Below are 18,533 nucleotides of genomic sequence, written 5' to 3' on the forward strand. Positions count from 1 at the left end.
GCAAGGTGAGGGAGAAAACAAGGCATAGTTCATCTCAATAAAATTAAATATTACAGTGTTGAAATCAAAAGGTAAGCTACATTACAAAAAAGCTTTGTTTTAAGTCAACTGAAGTGGAGGAAAGTAACATGAATTCATTTTAGTATTCTAGGAACTATTGTATTTTTTTACTGCACTGCATTTACAGTATTTGTTGGGTTATTTACTATGCTGGTGCAATAAATACCAAATAGTAAATGATGAGTTTTGTATGGATTAAGTATCTGTCAGTGCATAAAGTGGTTCTATTTTAAATATGTAGGTTATTTGTGTTTAGTGTCATGTAAGCCCATGTATGCTGGGTATCTTAAATTAGTACAATTAGTGGACTACTGCTACTTATGTACTGAGTTTGTGTGCTCCTGTCGCAGTATTAAATTGAAGTCTGAAGTGAATATAAGTAACATGTATACATTAAATCCTTCAGCAGTAAGGAAGTATAAATGTATATAACAATATTTATTTGTTGTTTTTAAAAACTCTTACCACGCAGTTAATAGAGACCTGGAGCCGCGCTTGTAAAAAGTAAACTACATTACCCAGAAGCCCTTGTTACAATAACATAACCACGGGTCAGTTTGACCCAATCAGCGCGGGCCTCGGCTTTCTCTCGCTGACGTATCGTATTCAGTTATTATTGAGGAAAAAAAAAACACTGCGCTGTTTTTCATGCTACTTCTTTAACCACTAGGTATTTCCAACAAGCAGGATAATGTCAGAGCCCAGCAAGCAAGACATTTCTGCGATTTTTAAGCGACTACGCTCCCTTCCTACGAATAAGGTGAGAGTTTTATACAGAGCAGACGGTGAAAGCTCTAACGAGGAAGTAAGCTGAACTTAAAATCTGACACGTCGCACCTTGTGAAACGCCAGAGCTAACTAGCTCAAAGCTTAATTTAAGAGTTATCCCAAAAGAGTCATGTGGGAAATCGTTTATGTTTGTTGAAACGCTATAATTGTACCTTGGTAATGTTTACAGGAGACAAAGCTGTCAAAGACTGGTGAACTGTAACCAGTTCAACTGAAACGTTTACTAAGTGGCTGACAGCCTAGCTAGCTACATTTTGACAGGTGGTGGCATTAGCCTTGTTTGTTTAGGACGTTACATTTCGGGTTGATGCAAACTTCCCCGAGCTGTTAGGTGCACTTGAAAATATGTAGGTGGAGTGTGGCAACATACTTGCAGATAATCCCAAATAAGCCTCTTGCAGCAATAACTTTACCAACAGCTGTTTGAAACAGCAGCTGTCTACAGTTAATCTTAATGGCAACGTGCACTTCAGACCTTCGTGGTTTCATAGCTGTTGTTTTAAACTCAGACACTGTTTACTTCCACGTCTCCGTTATTGATTTTAGACTTCTCATCATGTAACCCCAGTTTATATTTCCTGATAAGTAGTTGTCATTCCAAGTTTTTTGCGATCTGTCCACAGGCTTGTTTTGACTGTTCAGCTAAAAACCCCAGCTGGGCCAGCATCACATATGGTGTATTCCTATGTATAGACTGCTCTGGGACCCACAGGTCCCTTGGGGTGCACCTGAGCTTTATCAGGTAAGTCAGGCCTTAATTATATAAAACTTTTTAGAACAAGAGTCTACAGTGTGCTTCACAATAAAGGTAGTTATCACAAAATAAGAAATCTGCGTAATACTTGCAAACACACAAGCAACAACAGGGTTTACAACAGAAGTAAACTTACCAATAAGCCAGTTTTCAGATATCTTTTTCTATTGAATTGGATTTTCTAGCAGTAAAAAGACAATTTTTCCGTAGTTGATATTTGAAATGTTTCTTAATTGGAGAATAAATTGTGCTACTTTCTTAAAATAAATAGAAACTTGTCAAAAAAAGACCCTAATGGCAGATGTTTTTAAACCTGCGTTACCCCAACCATGTATTAAACAGGTCTACTGAGCTGGATTTTAACTGGTCGTGGTTTCAGCTGAGATGTATGCAAGTGGGAGGCAATGCCAGTGCTGTGAGTACAAAATATCAGCACAGACACAGACTGTAATCCCAGTAGCATTACCTGTTGACTCCTATTTGTTCTTCGCTGTCTGTTTTAACCATCCTATGGCAGATTGGATTTTTCAATCAACACGGTTGCACAGCCAATGCTGCCAATGCCAAGTACAACAGCCGAGCTGCTCAGCTGTACAGAGAGAAGATAAAGAGTTTGGCCACACAAGCCACCAGACGTCATGGCACTGAGGTAATGCAGAGAGGTTTTTTTACTGTCTAAAAACACTTGCACGCAGATTGAAAGAAATATTTAGCTAAGAAATTAAATACAACAAGTATAAAGGCAGTATTACTCATGTCTGATTGTCATGTGCTATCCACTTAACATTTATTGAATGCCATGTTCCACAAGTTTTCCACAGAAAACGTTTCTCAAAATAATGCCACAGAACACGGTAAGAAACCGTGTACCTCCACAACTACACCCTCAACTTTCCACTACTGCCTTGTTGCTGTCCACCGCTACCTTGTAGTCCACGTACGTCTGTTAGCGCCAATAACTCTAAACAAGCATTGTTTTCTGGTTAGGGAAACTTCAAAGGCAGCCATGTGATGTCATTGATGGTGTCATCGGTACACATACACTTCATAAAACCAACTAACTTTCAAGACAAAGCGACGACATAAACAACAAAACGGAACAAACACAGAGAAAACCCTTATTGGCTTCCTGTGTAGTTTATCTACCGTTCATAAAACATGTCTGTAGGTGCAGTGACAAGTTATATCAGTTTTTTGCTGTTCTTCTCTACAGTTGTGGCTTGACAGTCAGGCTCCGATCTCACCAACATCACCAGGTGACAAACAGGTAGATTTCTTCAGTCTGCATTCACAGGTAATAGAGTGTTTTCCTTATTTTGTGTTTTTTTTTTTTTAAATATATATATATATATATATATATATATATATGCTTTTTGGGTACAGACACAGCAACTGACAATTAGTCACTTAACCATGTGTCTGTTCATTTCATAGGCTGTTCCTGAAAATTTAAACATGGCTGAAATGAGTCTCAGCTCCTCCACTTTAGAGACACCCTCACCTGCAGAAAATGAGGAAGACAATAACGGTATTCACTCTTTCGCCTTTAACAGTGTAACACACAGAAATAGCTTTGTCTCAGTACGGTTTATGTGGTTTCTTAAAATTCCATTCAATATTTTCAGGCAATCCAGCAGAAGGTCCGAGTGTGGAAATGCTGAGTGTTTCTCCAAAAGCACACCCAGGTTAGTTTACTGTATAGTCTTCAAATCTATTTTTTTTTTTTTCATTTAGGACATTTTAGTGTCTCAATAACTGCTATAACTTAGAGTATGTTACTGTCCCTTAATAATTCCAGAGCCATCCTCTCTTTTTAAAAAGAAGCCAGCTGCTACCAAGAAAACAGTATGTGCAAAGCAACACTTGTAGCGTATTTATGATTTGTATATGTTCATAGACTTTGCATTCGCTGTCTTTTACTGTATGTATATTGTGTCTGTTTGCAGTTGGCCTCTAAGAAGCCGGGGGGTCTTGGTGCTCACAAAGTTAGCAACCAGAGTTTCTCAGAGCTAGAGAAGAAGGCTCAAGCTGCTGACAAACTCCAAGAGAAAGAAGACAGTGCTCAGAGTTCCAGGAAGAATATACAGTCAGAGGCATCTATGTACGTGTTTTCACTTTTTATTTATTTATTTTTATTTTTTTACATGTTTTTAATATGCAAGTCTGTTTCCTACTTTGAAGACGTACCCAGTATTTGGCCCCGCTGTATTTCAGTCCATAGTTTTTTTGTTTTTTTAACTCGTCTGATTTTCTTCTCACAGTGCTCCATCCTTGCGACTGGCCTATAAGGATCTTGAGCAGCAGAGGAAAATAGAAGACCAGAAAATAAAGGGATTGAAGGGGAAGAAAAAGGAGCAAGCTGAGAGACTGGGCATGGGTTTGGGCATGAGGGGGTATGAAGTTGAAGACGCAAATACTAGCGGTTAATTTTAAATGTGTCTCTTGCCCTCATTCTTACTCGGTCTCTTGGTCTTGTCTGTAGTGGAGTCTCTCACTCTGTGACATCAGACATGCACATCATCCAGCAGGAGAATCCAATGGGGACCAAGACCACCAAAGGACGGCGGTTCACTGAAGACGATGATGATGAAGGTTCCTTCAGCGCCAGGTCAGATTAAAATCAGTTTGTTTTGTTTTTCAGCTGCTGTGGTCGGTTCAACTTAAAATGCCTTTCCTTCTTTAGGATATTGTCCCGGTTTGAGGATCAAACAGAATCCTCAGATAATTTCTCCTCGAAGTGGGGTGAAGCCGATGATGGCGGCTGGATGAAGGAGAGCAAGAAACCAGAGCCTGACTTCTACTTGTCCTCAACTTATTTTTTACAGGATGACAGGTAGACTATTGTGTGTTTTGATGGCGTCTTGCTTTTGCTGTAAAATACTTGAGCTCGGGATAATTTACAGCTTCATATAGTAGAAATTTTTTCCGAAACAACATTCACCACGAGCAATTTAAACTTGATTTTGATTTTGTTCATGTTACAGTTTTAACAGTTCTGGTGTTTATTGATTTCAAGCTGGTTGTAATTTGTACACCACTGTGACTTTTTAGACTAGATTGAATATGTAAGTCTGTACAGTATGTCAGTTTGTATTGTACTTTGACATTTTTATATCATCAATACCAATGTCGGCTTTCACAGTATGGAGTTGGTGTTAAAAGTTGTATTTTATTTTTAGCAGTTTTCTTTTCTGATCTTTTATTTTTTATCAGACCCACAACCAGAAGAAAACCAGACCCAGTACCAGTGTCAGACACCGGAGAAGCTCGTAAGAAGTTTGGAGATGATGTCAAAGCAATCTCTTCCGACATGTACTTTGGAAAACAAAACAACTCTGAAGTAATCAATCATAATGTTCATCCAACCTTTAAAGTATATTGTGTTTATATTTCTTCTGCACGAAGCATGTAGTCAAACAGTAACTATTCAGTGACATTTTAAAACTCTTGAGGAATAACGGTGTCATAGACATTGGTATTATGAGCTTTAAGCTAATCCAGACTTTTCTCAGAATTTGTATTGTTGAACTGTCTTTTAACTTAATGGAAATGTGTGTACTAAAACATAAACAACATATATATGTTCTGTTCTTCAGTATGAAGCCAAAACGAGACTGGAAAGATTTGCAGGGAGTGCTTCCATAAGCTCAGCTGACCTTTTTGATGATCCAAAGAAACAGAGTGGTAAGAAGCTATTGCATAGTTACCAAAACAATTCAGTGTATGATGTGTAATTACTCAAAAAAAACCCATTTATTGCCATCTAACGTTTGTATCTTTAGCGTAAACATTTCTGTATTAGGCCTGATGTAGCAAACTTACAAATAACTCCCACATTTAAACTTGAATTCCACTTATACATCTAGATCCCAGTCCCCAAACTGTTATAGTTAGCTGTCTGTTCTTAGTCCATAACCAAAATAAGACATTGCCCACTCGCTGAGAGATTAGTAGTCTATGCAGAATCTGATGTCACACTGCTTGGTGAATCAGCCACCTCTTTACAGACCTGAAAGCAGCTGTCAGAGACCCTTTATAGCATTTTCTACTCCCCACACTAGAACCATAAAAATGAAGTTGACCTTTAAGTACACATTGTTTCCTGTCTGTCTGCTCGACACAGCAAGTTCATACCGTCTGACCAACGTGCTGCCCAGTGCTCCCGACATGACACAGCTTAAACTCGGAGTGCGCTCAGTTGCAGGAAAACTCTCTGTCATGGCCAGCGGAGTAGTTAGCTCAATTCAGGTTCGTCATACAAAAGACACTTTGTAAACCAATGTGTACATTTCTCTTGAGTACAAAAACTTACGTGTATGTATTTGTTTTTGTTTGTCTTTTTCTTGTTCAGGATCACTACAGTTCTTGAGTCTAGATGTGACTCCTCTTGAATTCTGCCTGCAGTGAGGCTCTGGCAACCAGAGTTGGATCATGTTCCCAGTGAGTGTTGTTTTTCTCAGCTGAGGAGAGAAGGAGGAAGCTCAATCAGTGCTCTGCATCAAATTTACCCCAGGATCACCCTCTGTACATCTATATCATTTTTTTAATTTGATAAACACAACATAAATACAACTGTTGTTAGAAACAACATGACAGATGAAGCACAATATTTGTTCCTTTGCAGGCACCTTAAAGGGATTATGTATAGTAGAGTCATGAATATTTACTTAGTTTGCTTTGAGGTTTTGGTGTTACTCAATATTTCGAAATCTTGTATGTAGCAGTTTGATGATTTCTTGTGATATGAAGGAGGGATTTAGTTTTGGATACCTTTGTATCTAAAAAGTTAAAACCTAAACAGTGAAGATGATGTAAATACCTACTTGGTTAAACACTCTCTTACCCTTCACATGCACTCTTTAGTGCCATATTGTTCCTTTTTTTCTTTATGCTTTGCATTTATGAAAGTGTCCTTTCCTTCCCCAAAGTGCACTTATGTTTACTCTTCCACAGATAGGACCAAAAACAGATAACAAGGCCTTGTGGGACCAGATGTGTTTTTGTTAATTCAAATTTGGCCTCTTTGGAATATAAACTTAATTAACTTGCACACAGCTCCAGTTTTGATTGTTTTTGTAGGTCATGCACCTGCAGTTACAAAATGACATGGAGCCTAAGGAACTATTAAATACTAAGTTTAAAGGAATAGTTTGACATTTTAGAAAAAGCAAATCGTTTTACAAGTTAATTAATAGAATTTGCGAGTGTTTATGGAAGGAGTTTGTTACCACTGGTCATATAAGCTGCAAAACCAATAAATGACCTGCAGGTAATTAAGAGGTGTAAAATGTAAATAGTAAAGATACAATATGAATGAAAAAACACACACAGATTGTGTGTCATATTGTGACTGAAATAAGTAGCCAAAAAAACAGACACAAAACTTCCTGACACAACTGACCAGCCACACGGACTCGAAATTGCCAAAAGGGACGGCTTCACAGCTGTAGCCAGTCTTATGCTGAGCTAAGATAACTGGCTTCTGGCTTTAGCTTCACATTTAACGGACAAAAACAAGATTGGTTTCTGTCTTCTCAACCAAGACTATGCAAAAGAGCAAGTAAATGCATTTCCCAAGATCTCAAACTATTCCTTTACAACAATGACATCAATAAACCGTTAAGCAGTCAGCATCATAGCACTAGATTAATCCTGCTTGATGCCGATCCGTTTTTGTTTACTCCAGTTGCTTTGAATCACACACTTTAAAGACACAATTGAGAATATAGGTGATATTGTAATATATTGATTTCTAATTAATTTAGAGCGGAGACTCTGTTGTCCCCTTTGGCATATTATTTAAATCCACACTAAAAGTGAACACTTTCTTGGTGTGGTGGGATGTTATGGTAGCTTTGGTGCCTATTGTACAGCACCTGTATTCCCTTAACAAAATGAATGTAAACAATCCCTTTAAGGCCTTCAAATTATTATTTGTTGGTGAAACATACTGCCAAGGTTCACACGTTAGCTTTGATTTTGTCACATAATAGAGCTGTGATGAGATAGAAATACCACTACAGGTTGTGCTGAGCTTTTTTTTTTGTTGTTGCTGTTGTTTTGAATTTTGAAAAGCGATAGAAAAGCTACTTTTTTTGCTTGAGCATTAGGTGTAGTTTGCCATGCTAAAAATTTAACTTTAGATATGTTGTTGTGCAGTGTAAAGAGGCTAGTGGTTTTAAAGCCTACTGTGCAAAGAGGGACAAAGTGAACGTTTTATATCCTTCACTGACCAAATGTTTCTTTACTCCATCACTTTACACTTTATTCCAAAGGTGTCAGAATAACACACCCTGATATTGCAATATTGTGGAGTCCTCTGGTTACCTTTTTTTTGCACATAATTTGTTATGACACAGCACATGGCAGCTTTTGCTTAAATGTACTGTATTGTAATTGAACATTTGCCTCTAAGTCAAGATTGTTTTTTTGTTTTTTTTTTTAATATTGTTAAATGTTACTAAGAAGAATAGCAGGTTGTGTAATTTGCATGTCCCTTATAGCTATTAGAACACAAAGACAAGTCCTGAACATGAGACAGCACATGGCTGTTTGGATCCATCCACTGAATAGTATTGGAATAACTGAATGGTCCAATTTCTGCTGAAGGCTATGAACTGCTACATACACTGTTTTATAGTGCTTTGAATTACCATTTATAGAACAGTACTAATAATCAAATTCTGGCCATTTTGACCTTCAAAATGTGGGTAAATTTTTTGCAAACATGCCAAATAAATGGCTCATGCCTAAACTTCTCTGTTTCTTAATTATTTGTGTTTCTTATTTGTTTCGTAATGGAGACTTGAGCATTTATTATTTCATGAAGAGATTATTAGAATTCCATAGAATTTAAGTTGATGCCCATTGATGTGCTGTATTATGTGAAGAATGTCCCAAAGACAAATTATTTAACTTAAAAGTATAGAAATGGAAAAAAAATCTGCTAATTTTCACTTTAGATAGGTATAAACTAAATATTTTACCTGCGATTTATTTTAATTTTTGTGGTTGTTTTGCTAGATACACTACTGAAATTGTAAGTGATTAATAAAAATGTTACAGAGTAAATTGTATTGTTTCTGTTGTGCTAGCAGACATTAAACCTTTTTTTTACCCCAGTGTCGACAAATTCTGGCAACCGCTTACGTGGCTGATTGATGCGTTTGGGGGTCTTCGTATCCGGTCGGTATGGTGGCAATTATCACAATTTGACTTCAGTTGAACAAGTTGAACATGACGAACGTTTTTTTTTTTTCTCCCTGAAATCAATTTATTGCTCATTGCAATCTATTCCTCTTTTTGGAACAAGGGCAGTTTGAAGCTTTCCAACTTTGGTAGTGTAAATTCTGAGTTTACAAGGAACACTTGAATGCCACATTTTTCCAAGGAACAGCGTACACTAAAAAGGAACATGTTCCGTAAACAGACGAATACTGTCGTTCTTTCAATTTAGCACTTTTAGTCATGCACGTTTTTTGTAAAACAAAGTTCTCATTTAACTCAACAACGTAAATAATAGTTATTGGAATTATTTCTTTGAGGCCTTTTGAAATCCTTCGCCGCAAAAGATCCCAGCAGTGAATGCCAGTGTGTGTAAAATGCCTACTGAGGTAAAGCAGAGGAAGAAAACTCAGGCGCAAAAACAAAGTGATGAAGTATCAGAAACCTCTACAAGAGATGAGGAACAAAAAGCAAGGGTGGAAGCTGGAAACAACACAGGAGCGAACAAATCATCGTCTTCGGGCCTGGACATTAAAAGTTTTCTGTGCTTTTTGTCTTTTGTGGCATGTGGAGCTCTGAGTTGGTATGTAAAAGATTTAGTAACGTTATTAATCCTAGAAACGGATTTTTATTGTTTGCATCTGACTGGGCCTGTTTCTTAATTTCAGGGTGGTGCTACAACAGAATGAGAGATTCTCCCAAATTGAAGAGAATTGCAGATCTCTGCAGAAGAAGACGTCCAGTCTGTTCGACATGGAGGAAGAAGTGTTAAAGGTTTCTAAAAGGGTACGTTTGATTTATAGTCAAACAGGGCTTGAGATGACTTTAGTGCATTTTGTGTAAAAAAACAAAAATGAATGTGCTCATATTTTTCATATATTAGTGTCTGAAAAAAATTTAGATTAATTGGATTTTACATGAGGTGCTCACATTATTAAAAATACATTTTAAGTTTTCTCTGGATCTTCTTTCTACTAGTGAAGAAGAGCCTACAGAATAAGGTGGCAATCTATTCTGAGGATTATTCCATTTTTAGCAGTTTGTGCATCACTAAGTAAATTATTTGCATCTGACTTTAATTTGGGTGGAGAATAATTTAGGTTATTAGGATGTTTTTGGGTTTGTGTGACTATAAAATATTTAGGTAAATGTGAGGCTTCATGAGATGCTTAACAGAATTCCAAATGATAAAAACAAAACCTCATTATTTTCAGTATTTCATCACATTCAATTTAGTTTGCATTTCTTGGGACACTTTGGACAGTTTTTCTTTACTTAATACCTTTAAAAGTAATTCAAATGGAACCTGATAGGCAGAATTTGCTCTTTATTACAGAAAGGAGTCATATCACAAATATTTACTTTATTTAAAGATCTTCAGTAAATCTCAACATTTGAAAACATTCAATTAAACTCTTCTCAAATTGGCAGAAATGATCCTTCCTGCATGCTCTTTATGTCTCTGGCCACAGTTGTGTGTCTATTCAACACAATACTTTCTTAGTCGCACTTCCGTTATTTTGCACGAGCATTGTTTCCCATTGTATGTGTTATGCATGAATACTGAGGACCATAGAGCTCCCTCAGAAACAGCCCTCCTGTTTTGTGTTGCGGCTGCAGCTTGCCGCCTCTGAGGACGACCTACAGGAGGCGCTCTCCACTGTCTCATTGGCAACAAGACTCCAGCAGGAAATGTCCATCCTCCACGGTGTCATCATGGCAATGCAAGCCGACGAGACCTCTGCCTCCCGTGACCTGCAGACTGTAAACGCCTATTTCCTCAACGTAACGGAGACGTGGCAGGAGCGGCTGGCTACCATCTCCTCTGAATTGGCTGCCCTCAAGGCCCAGTCAAGGGAAGCTCACACCGGAGCCACCGAGCAGGTGAACGAGGCTGAGAGGAGGGCCCGGTTACTGGAAGAGAGGTTGGAAGAGCTTGAGGACAGCACAAAGAGGAACGCTCGCGCTCTGGAACGCACAGAGGAAGATGACGCCAAGCGAGTGCAGGACCAGCTGGACTGGAACACCAAGCAGATCCACAAGCTGGAGGAGCAGATCAGCAGGCTTACCAAGAGGGAGGTTGAACTGAGCTCTATGCTCCAGGAGCACATTCCCCAGGTAAAGGAGTGTGAAGAGCATCTGCCAGAGGTGGAGGAGGCAGTGCGCTCTATCCTGAGGCTGGGTGGGGATCTGAGCGGGGCGGAGAAGAGGCTGGAGGAGTTAACATTACAAGTGTTTGGGACAGAGGACAGTATGCTGAAAGCCCTCAATGAAATCCTTGAGATCAGACAGGAGCTGGACACTTTACAGGCTCAGAACAGCATCCTGAAGATGAAGAATGAGTTGTCCGTGGTTAAAGAGGCAGTCCGTGAACTGACCATGGTGTTGAGGGAAAACAGAGTTGACAGCCAAATGGACAGTGACACACTGGAAGAGGAGGACGAAGAGTGGGACAAAGATGACGAGGACAGGCCATCTCCACCTCTGCATCATGATCCCACTGATTAAAGTCTTCAATAGCATTTAGCTCTAGTGTTATGAGCAGCACTGTCTAGAAGACTTTTCATGTCAGTATTAAGATTATGTAAAATGATTGTATAAAAATAACCCAAATTCTACATGAACTGCACACAAGCACAATAATGTAGTTTAATGGTTTGGTTCATGCAGCTTCACATCTCATTATTCTTAAACCAGCTGTTTTCACCGATAGCATATAAAACACTATCTAGTCTGACTGGATTAAACATTATTTTTTACATTTATTTCTTTCTGTTTGCAGAAGTAAAAAAAATAATAATTTCAGAACTTTTCTAAAGAGGAATGTGGGGAAAAATATTATCTAGGTGCAGATTTGTTTTGAGCAATTTGTTAAATCTTAAAAAACAAGCAACATTTTCTTGTAAATTTCCAAATTGTTTTCTTTTTATTAGTAGATTTTGAAATTTGCAGAAATTTTATAGACTAAACAGTTAGTCATGAACATTGTCATTGTCTGCAACCCTAAAGTTTATCTGCCCATTTGACTTTAGATTAGGTACTGGAATCTTGTCTTATTTTTACTGTCAAAATCCATCTGTTGAAAGTGTGGTCATTCCATCACTGGGCTTATTTAATAAAATAAATTTTTTAACTGACATCTGATTTGTTTCATTTTCTTATTTAATCCCTCCATGTGTTTTCAGTAGAAAAGAATAAACTGAAATGATGTGTTTTAAGGCATGATTGCTTAATATCACTTCCACCTCCTCCTGGACCTGTCATGTACTGTATTTCCTCTTTCAGTGTGAGGGAGTCCAGCTGATGCTGGAGGACCTTGGGGGTCAGCCGGGGGTTCTGCATCCTCAGCTTGAGGGTTTGGAGCAGGACGTCAGGCAGCTGAAGGAGTGGGCTTCTGGGCTCACTGAGAAACGAACTCAGCTTCAAACCAGCTTCACAGCGCTGAGAGATGCTGTGGGACAGATCGAAGAACGCACCTCGGCCATCGCTAAGGACTTCACAAACAAGGTATGTGAGGTTGTTTCACTGTGGTTATTGGTTATTTTTTCCAATAAAAGAATAGAAGAGAAATGAGCCACTGTGCTGAAATCAGGATAGTTCTTGCACGAAATTGTCTGACATTGCAACTAAAGGTTATATGATTGATTCAATATTTTTAGTTAATCATTAATTTGGGAAATGTCAGTAAACGAAGTATTTTTGTTACATTAAACCACAAAAACCTTCAGATTCTCATATCTGAGGAGCTGCAGGCAGCAAATTATGCTGATAAGTTTTCTGATGATCCAAGAATTTTAGATGTGATGGCAGAAATACACCAGGGCAAGGCCTGAAATGTGTTAAATATAAATCTTCCAGAGGCAGCTTTTGGACTTTGCTCTCCACGTATGATCCTGCGATAAATCTACTTATTATTGCCTGCAGTTAGAGTAGAAAGAATCCCAGAGAACTTCATCAGCACAAAAATGTGGATACTGCCAAAAGATATAATACAAACTTTTTTTGTAGTTTTTGTAAACCGTTCCCCATAAAAGTATATTCTTACTGAAGAATATTTCCACGGTGCTGCTTTTCCTAACACCCGTTCTTCTCTTGAACTCCCTTTCTAGGTGGCATCAGTGAGGACAGATGTGCGCAGGATGGACGGGCTGAAATCTGAGCTGGAGTCTCTACTCACTCACGTTGGAGAGCTAGAAGACAAGGCAGCTCAGGTGGAGCGCAGCATGGTCAAACGCATAGGGGACGTGCTGGCCAGCAGCATTGACCGAGTCTCAAATGTCCGCTCTGCATCTGAACGCAACACGCAAGCCATCGAGCAGCTGCGCAGAAGCATCCCTGAACTCACTGCAGCGGACAACCAGATCTCTGAGCGCTTGAGGGATCTGGCGAGTAGCAGAGCTCGTCTGATAAGGACAGTGACCTTTGCCAGTGACCTTAAACCAAAGGTGGCCGCCATAAAGAGGGATTTTGGGGCGTTTGAGCCCCAGCTTTCAGATCTGACTCTGCGAATAGGACGATTGGCAGAGGATCTGACTGAAAGAGAGCAGGAGATTGATGAGCTTAGGCAGACACTAGCTAACCTCACTGCAGTAGAGGGAGATTTAAGTCTTACGACTAAACAGGTTAGTGAAATAGCTGATATATCTGATGTTAGAGAGATGGACATGCCAACATGATCAACTCACTTCAACAATATGTCGCTCTGCTCTTTTTTGGCTTTTGCTCAGCATTACATCCAGTCAACTGTTACACTACTGTTTAATAAGCTTTGTTACAGTAAAATAAAAGTGTGAAAGTGAAATAATGACACAGACTTTCTACATCAAATTTGACTCTTATACACCGTTGGCATTTGACTAATGTCTGTGCTTAATGCTAGCGACGTGGCGCCATAACTGCACAGGTTTTGCACAAGGAAGCACATTTCTGCAGAACACCTGAAGGAAGCATCTCGAGAACCAAATCAGCTGTTACCCGACAGCAGAGTTTGCACATGAAACAGTTCAGCACAAGGTCTTCGGTCATGAAGAGGTGGCGAATTCTCTCTGCGCTCCACTCCAAAGATTTACATGTGTAGTATGTGTTGTCACAGATTGTTGAATATACTGATGTATGACGTTTCCCAGTAGATAAAAATTACTATGGTTTTATCAAATCCTACCCCTCCTATCAATAAGTGTTAATTTTAATGTCCTCCCTTACAATAAACATCTCACCAATGATGTCACAGTAAAGGCAGTTCAACAAAGCAGCAAATTTGTTTGACCAACAAGTTCTCACCAAGAAAGAATTCCTCACAACTCAGAATCAACAGGAGTTTTTATTCCTTCCCAAAAATAAAATAAACAGCGTGAGTAAACAAGAAAATGCTAAAAAAAAAAAAAAAAAAAATGCTTATTTTTGCATGATGAGGTTAGAAAAACAGCCCTGGCACTGAAAATGTCTAATACAACACAAGAAATTAAAACTACAGTGCAGAATGAGTGTGGATTTGAGTTCACAGATCAGCAGTCCAGCTCAGCGCCTCTTTTTTTTCATGACCAGACCCAATTTTTCTCACATCTTTTCTAGTAAAACGTGCAACATTTGTCCATCATGTTTGAGCAATAGACCTTCATTAAAATAGGAGTGAGTTAAGTGAGTTATGGTCACAGATTCTCAATTGTCTTTGGCATCCTGATGGTTTCCTTTTCGCTGAGGGGTTTGGAGAAGCCTGCGAGTGTCTGTGTGGTGTCCTGCAGTGTTTGCTGAGGAGAAAGCACCTGATCATCACCTTCTAGCTTCAGTCCTGGTCTTCCATTTCATCTGTCGCGCTTTCTGTGCTCTCCACCTGCTCCGGCTCCACACTGCTGCTTTCCTCCAGAGCAGAAAGCCTCTTCTCCAGCTGTTCCACCTGCTCACCCAGACTGGAGTCCTTCAAAGCTAGTTCGGTCTGGGCACCACCCACAGCGGCTATGCTGGATTGAATCTCCTTCAAACTGCTTTTCAGTGCTTCCAGCTCCTGCTCCAAGCCACTTTTGGCTTTCTCCACAGCCTGCCCCTGTGCAGCTAAAGTACTTTCATGAGTGTCATACCTGGCAAAAAGTGATTCCACCTTGGAGCTGATTTCTGACAGTGATGCAGACAGTACATCTCCACTCTCCTCTGATACCTTAAGTCTGGCTTCGAGGTCCTCTGACCTTTTCTGGACCTGAGGAACTGTTCCCTCCACCTGCTCCTCCACTTTACGAAGAGCATCAGCAGCCTGCACCAGCCCACTTTCCAGTGTCACAGTTTTGTCCTTCAGAGTCTGAACTTCAACCTCTGCTATAGACAGCGACTGCTTAAGGGTCCCAACGGTCTCCTGCATTACAGACCTCACTGTTTCGACATCTTTGGACAGTGAGGCTACTTCCTTGTTGCGAGTCTGGAGCTCATCCCTTACAGACCCTATCTGCTGACTGAGTGAATTAGCGGTGGAATCAGCCTCTTGTTTGGCCGTTTTGATTTCAGCAACAACATTAACAATGGCAGAGAGCTCTTCTTTGACAAGAGTAGGGTCTTCCATTTCATCCAGCCGGGCTTTGAGATCAGCCAGCTGGTTCTGCACTTCGCCCTGAGCTTCAGTGAACTCGGCAACGCTGGCTGCGATGGACTGACTCACCTCAGCCAGTCGCTCCTCGACAGTCTTCTCTAGAGAGGAGAAGTCTGTCTCGCGAGCCTCCTTCACCTCCTTGATGCCTTCTGAAAGATCCCTAAGTAGGTCGTTCTGGAGCTTCTGAAGAGCCTCCTCCACCCTCCTTGTCTCCACCTCGCCCCTCTTCATCCGACTAATAGCCCCCTCCAGCTCCACCCGTGTGATGCCCAGTGATGACTCCAGCCCGTCCACAACACTCCTCAGAGACTCCACCTGCACAACAAGAAAACAGAAAAGACCTTTTTTATCCACCTTTTTATCCCTAACGTGACGGTAAAAGTTTAATTGGTAGGTCAATATAAATGTGAGCTTTTTAACAAACACCGTAAAACGCTTTTGCCAGTTCATTTTCTTAGATTATCCAAAACTTTTTTAATTATTTATTCAACCTATGAAGTAGAATGTTTTGCTGTGAAATTAGATGTTATACCTGAGTTAAAAACAAAATCTGATTTTCCCTGGACGGCAGCCAACTGTTACCCAACCACACTGTTTTATCATGTTATTTTAATTTGACAACTTTCAAGAAACTTCAATCCAAACCTTAGTTTTGTAGTTTGACAAACATATTTTGAGCTCAACGTCCAATTAGGACCATTTTCCTGAGTGTGTCACCAAGCAGTCTTCATCAGCAGGATGAATCATGCCAAGGTTTAATGGATTTACTCAGTCACACAGATCCATTTATTTGATATCAAAGACCATGTGACGTAGTTAAAAGCTCCAGAAACCAGAACTATTTGTAAGTCTGTGTAAAATGTCATTCTCATCTGGATTTTGTTACTTTTCTTTGGATTTTTGGAAGTATGTAAGTTTATTTCGTAGGTATGTATTGTTATTTATTTTGTCTGTTTCTATATTTTCATATTAATATAATGTTGCTTGATTACTTTTAATCATCTGTAAAGCACTTTGTCTTAGGTCAAGTGGGAAGGAGCTATATGAGTGTGATTATCAATTGGCTGGCTGATGTATGAATTGTAAATAAAAATACATCAGATCACATTTAAACGTTCAAAATTATTACATGATGCAAGATACAATTAAATGAACCAGAGCAAATAAATACAACATGTTGCAGCTATAGCGTTCACACAGTTGAGTGAAGTCTGCAGTGAACAGTTGTAAGTTAATCAAAAGCTGGAGGCCCTACTTCCTGAATGCTCTTCAGAAAGTAGACACGTTGGACTTCAAAGCCGCTAGAGGAATCAGGAAATTAATGAATTAAGAGAGCGCTTCCATTAGGAGCCAAGAGATGCGTTGGTGCGCATGCAGTGACAAAAAGTGTGAAATGGCCCATCTTATGAGCTCGTCATGGTAAGTTCTGAAAAAGTTTAGGAACACTTCCCCTGAACCCCTCATCGGCTCACAGCATGTTCTACCTACCTGTTGAACGGCATTGTCCATTTTACGGCTCAGTTCTGCGCTCTGCCGTGCGCTATCCTCATGTCTGGCGCTCGTCTGACGGATTTCGTCCAGTACTTGCTGTAAATGCAAAGCTGCGAACCCTGCGGCGCCTATTAAGGCCAAATAAAACACCGTGGACACAATAACACCGAGCCAGCTCCCTGACCGTGCGCCCTGGGGTGCGGAGCCACTCACTCCATTACCGGCACTTTTCTGGATTTTCTTCGTGGCATCATCTTGGCTGGACGCAGCGCTTTTCTCGACGGGGCTGCTCTTGTTTCGGCTTTTCGCAGTCATTTTCTGTAGGAGCTCGCTGAGATTTTTGTGTCTGTGTGATGTGAGTGCTGCTGGTTTTGCATTCGTGGATAGACACGGTTTCCTTTCCAGTTCCACTCCACTGGAGCAGCAGCGTATCAGTGAGCGCGTCGTGTCTTTCCACAGGGCTTTTTGTGTTTAGGTATGCGGATAGGGGGCTGTCCAATGTTTAACTACACGCTCTGCGTGGGTATAGTTTAATGGCTTGAAACAACAGGAAATTACAAATTGATTTCTATTAAACTTCTCAGATAATGTTCTATTTTCACCCAAAGACACGAATTGAAATTCGTGCAGCAGCATCTCTCTGGTGCTGCTGCCTTTGTTGCATAGGAGGTAACTTTATTGAGTTTTTCAAGTGCCCCCATCAAAATGAGTTTGGGTAAATGTAACTTTTAAACTAAGGGGAAGGGAGAATAGGTCACTAGTGAAAACAGACGCACCATAACTGGGACAAAACTTTCAAAGTGTTGATCACTGAGATAATTTCATACTTTGTTACATCCATAAAACAAAGCAGACTGATGCAAACTGTGTGAAAGGGGTTCACTGTGAAGCCATGCAATGTAGGGAGGGGCGCTTTCTAATGGGCTCCTCCTTACATACGTGGCAGCTGCAGTCCCAGGCCTGCTGCGCTGCAAGCTGCTGACACATCCTGTGAGTGCAACTCCCCACGGAGAAACACACCAGACACAGCAATTAAAGTCACAGGTTTTATGTCCATAACAAAAAGTCAAATAAAATCAGAAAACGTATTGCAATAAAATTCCTTGTCATTTTATTTAATTTGTTGATTTAATACCCCAATGACACCTCTGCAGGACGATGTCATAAAAAACATTTGTTTGAGTTGTTGTATATCTTATAGAATTATTCGTAAAGCAAATATGAATGTTCAGCCTTGCAACCAGAGACAGAACATATTACTTTATGCAAAAACTCTATATTATTTCACATTGTAAAAAAAGCAATTACAGAAAAAAGGCAATTGGTGAATTTGTTAAAAATTAGAAGATTAACAGAACAAGGACGTGTAAATGGTTAATCCTTATTCTACACACTAGATGTCCCTAAAAGAGCGTTTTAGGCTGTGAAAGACACTAAACCACACACACACACACACACACACACACACACACACACGCACACACACCTCTGTTGCTAAATCCCCAGTGCAGTATACAATGTGAAACACTTAGTAATTATTAAACAACTGTAATTTGGTTACATTAGATTAGCTATTATAACATCTGTCTATAATAGGTTTAAAACAGCTGACCGAAATACATTTTATTGATTGATTTTATA

At 39.7% G+C, this 18,533-nt stretch overlaps 3 protein-coding genes across 5 annotated transcripts; 2 read left to right on the plus strand and 1 right to left on the minus strand.

Annotated features, from left to right (window-relative positions):
* The first annotated feature begins 658 nt into the window (after positions 1–658).
* arfgap3 (ADP-ribosylation factor GTPase activating protein 3) lies at positions 659–8,361 on the plus strand. Of its 2 annotated transcripts, none has more exons than XM_067489807.1 (16): positions 659–820; positions 1,473–1,591; positions 1,946–2,018; positions 2,121–2,252; positions 2,817–2,897; positions 3,038–3,131; positions 3,229–3,288; positions 3,402–3,448; positions 3,550–3,704; positions 3,865–3,996; positions 4,086–4,211; positions 4,287–4,436; positions 4,817–4,943; positions 5,200–5,287; positions 5,727–5,851; positions 5,955–8,361. In XM_067489807.1, exons 1-16 carry the CDS (start codon positions 752–754, stop codon positions 5,970–5,972), a joined length of 1,596 nt encoding a protein of 531 aa, XP_067345908.1. In that variant the 5' UTR covers positions 659–751; the 3' UTR covers positions 5,973–8,361. The 2 variants fall into 2 exon arrangements, with proteins under 2 accessions (XP_067345908.1, XP_067345909.1); XM_067489808.1 differs by having other exon boundaries at positions 2,817–2,870.
* Positions 8,362–8,943: 582 nt separating this feature from the next.
* On the plus strand, positions 8,944–14,896 carry ikbip (IKBKB interacting protein). 2 transcript variants are annotated; one of them, XM_067489812.1, is made up of 4 exons: positions 8,945–9,410; positions 9,496–9,613; positions 12,113–12,334; positions 12,937–14,896. In XM_067489812.1, the coding sequence occupies exons 1-4, from the start codon at positions 9,205–9,207 to the stop codon at positions 13,501–13,503; spliced, it is 1,113 nt and encodes a 370-aa protein (XP_067345913.1). In that variant the 5' UTR covers positions 8,945–9,204; the 3' UTR covers positions 13,504–14,896. The 2 variants fall into 2 exon arrangements, with proteins under 2 accessions (XP_067345912.1, XP_067345913.1); XM_067489811.1 differs by lacking the exons at positions 12,113–12,334; positions 12,937–14,896 and adding an exon at positions 10,448–11,964 and having other exon boundaries at positions 8,944–9,410.
* ckap4 (cytoskeleton associated protein 4) lies at positions 14,129–17,381 on the minus strand. The gene is given in 3 exon segments (XM_067489809.1): positions 14,129–14,615; positions 14,618–15,716; positions 16,890–17,381. Coding segments are annotated over 3 exon segments (1,557 nt in total). The 5' UTR covers positions 17,208–17,381; the 3' UTR covers positions 14,129–14,475.
* Positions 17,382–18,533: the final 1,152 nt, after the last annotated feature.

This window comes from Channa argus, chromosome 21, assembly GCF_033026475.1.
Source record: "Channa argus isolate prfri chromosome 21, Channa argus male v1.0, whole genome shotgun sequence".
Classification (NCBI taxonomy): Eukaryota; Metazoa; Chordata; class Actinopteri; order Anabantiformes; family Channidae; genus Channa; species Channa argus.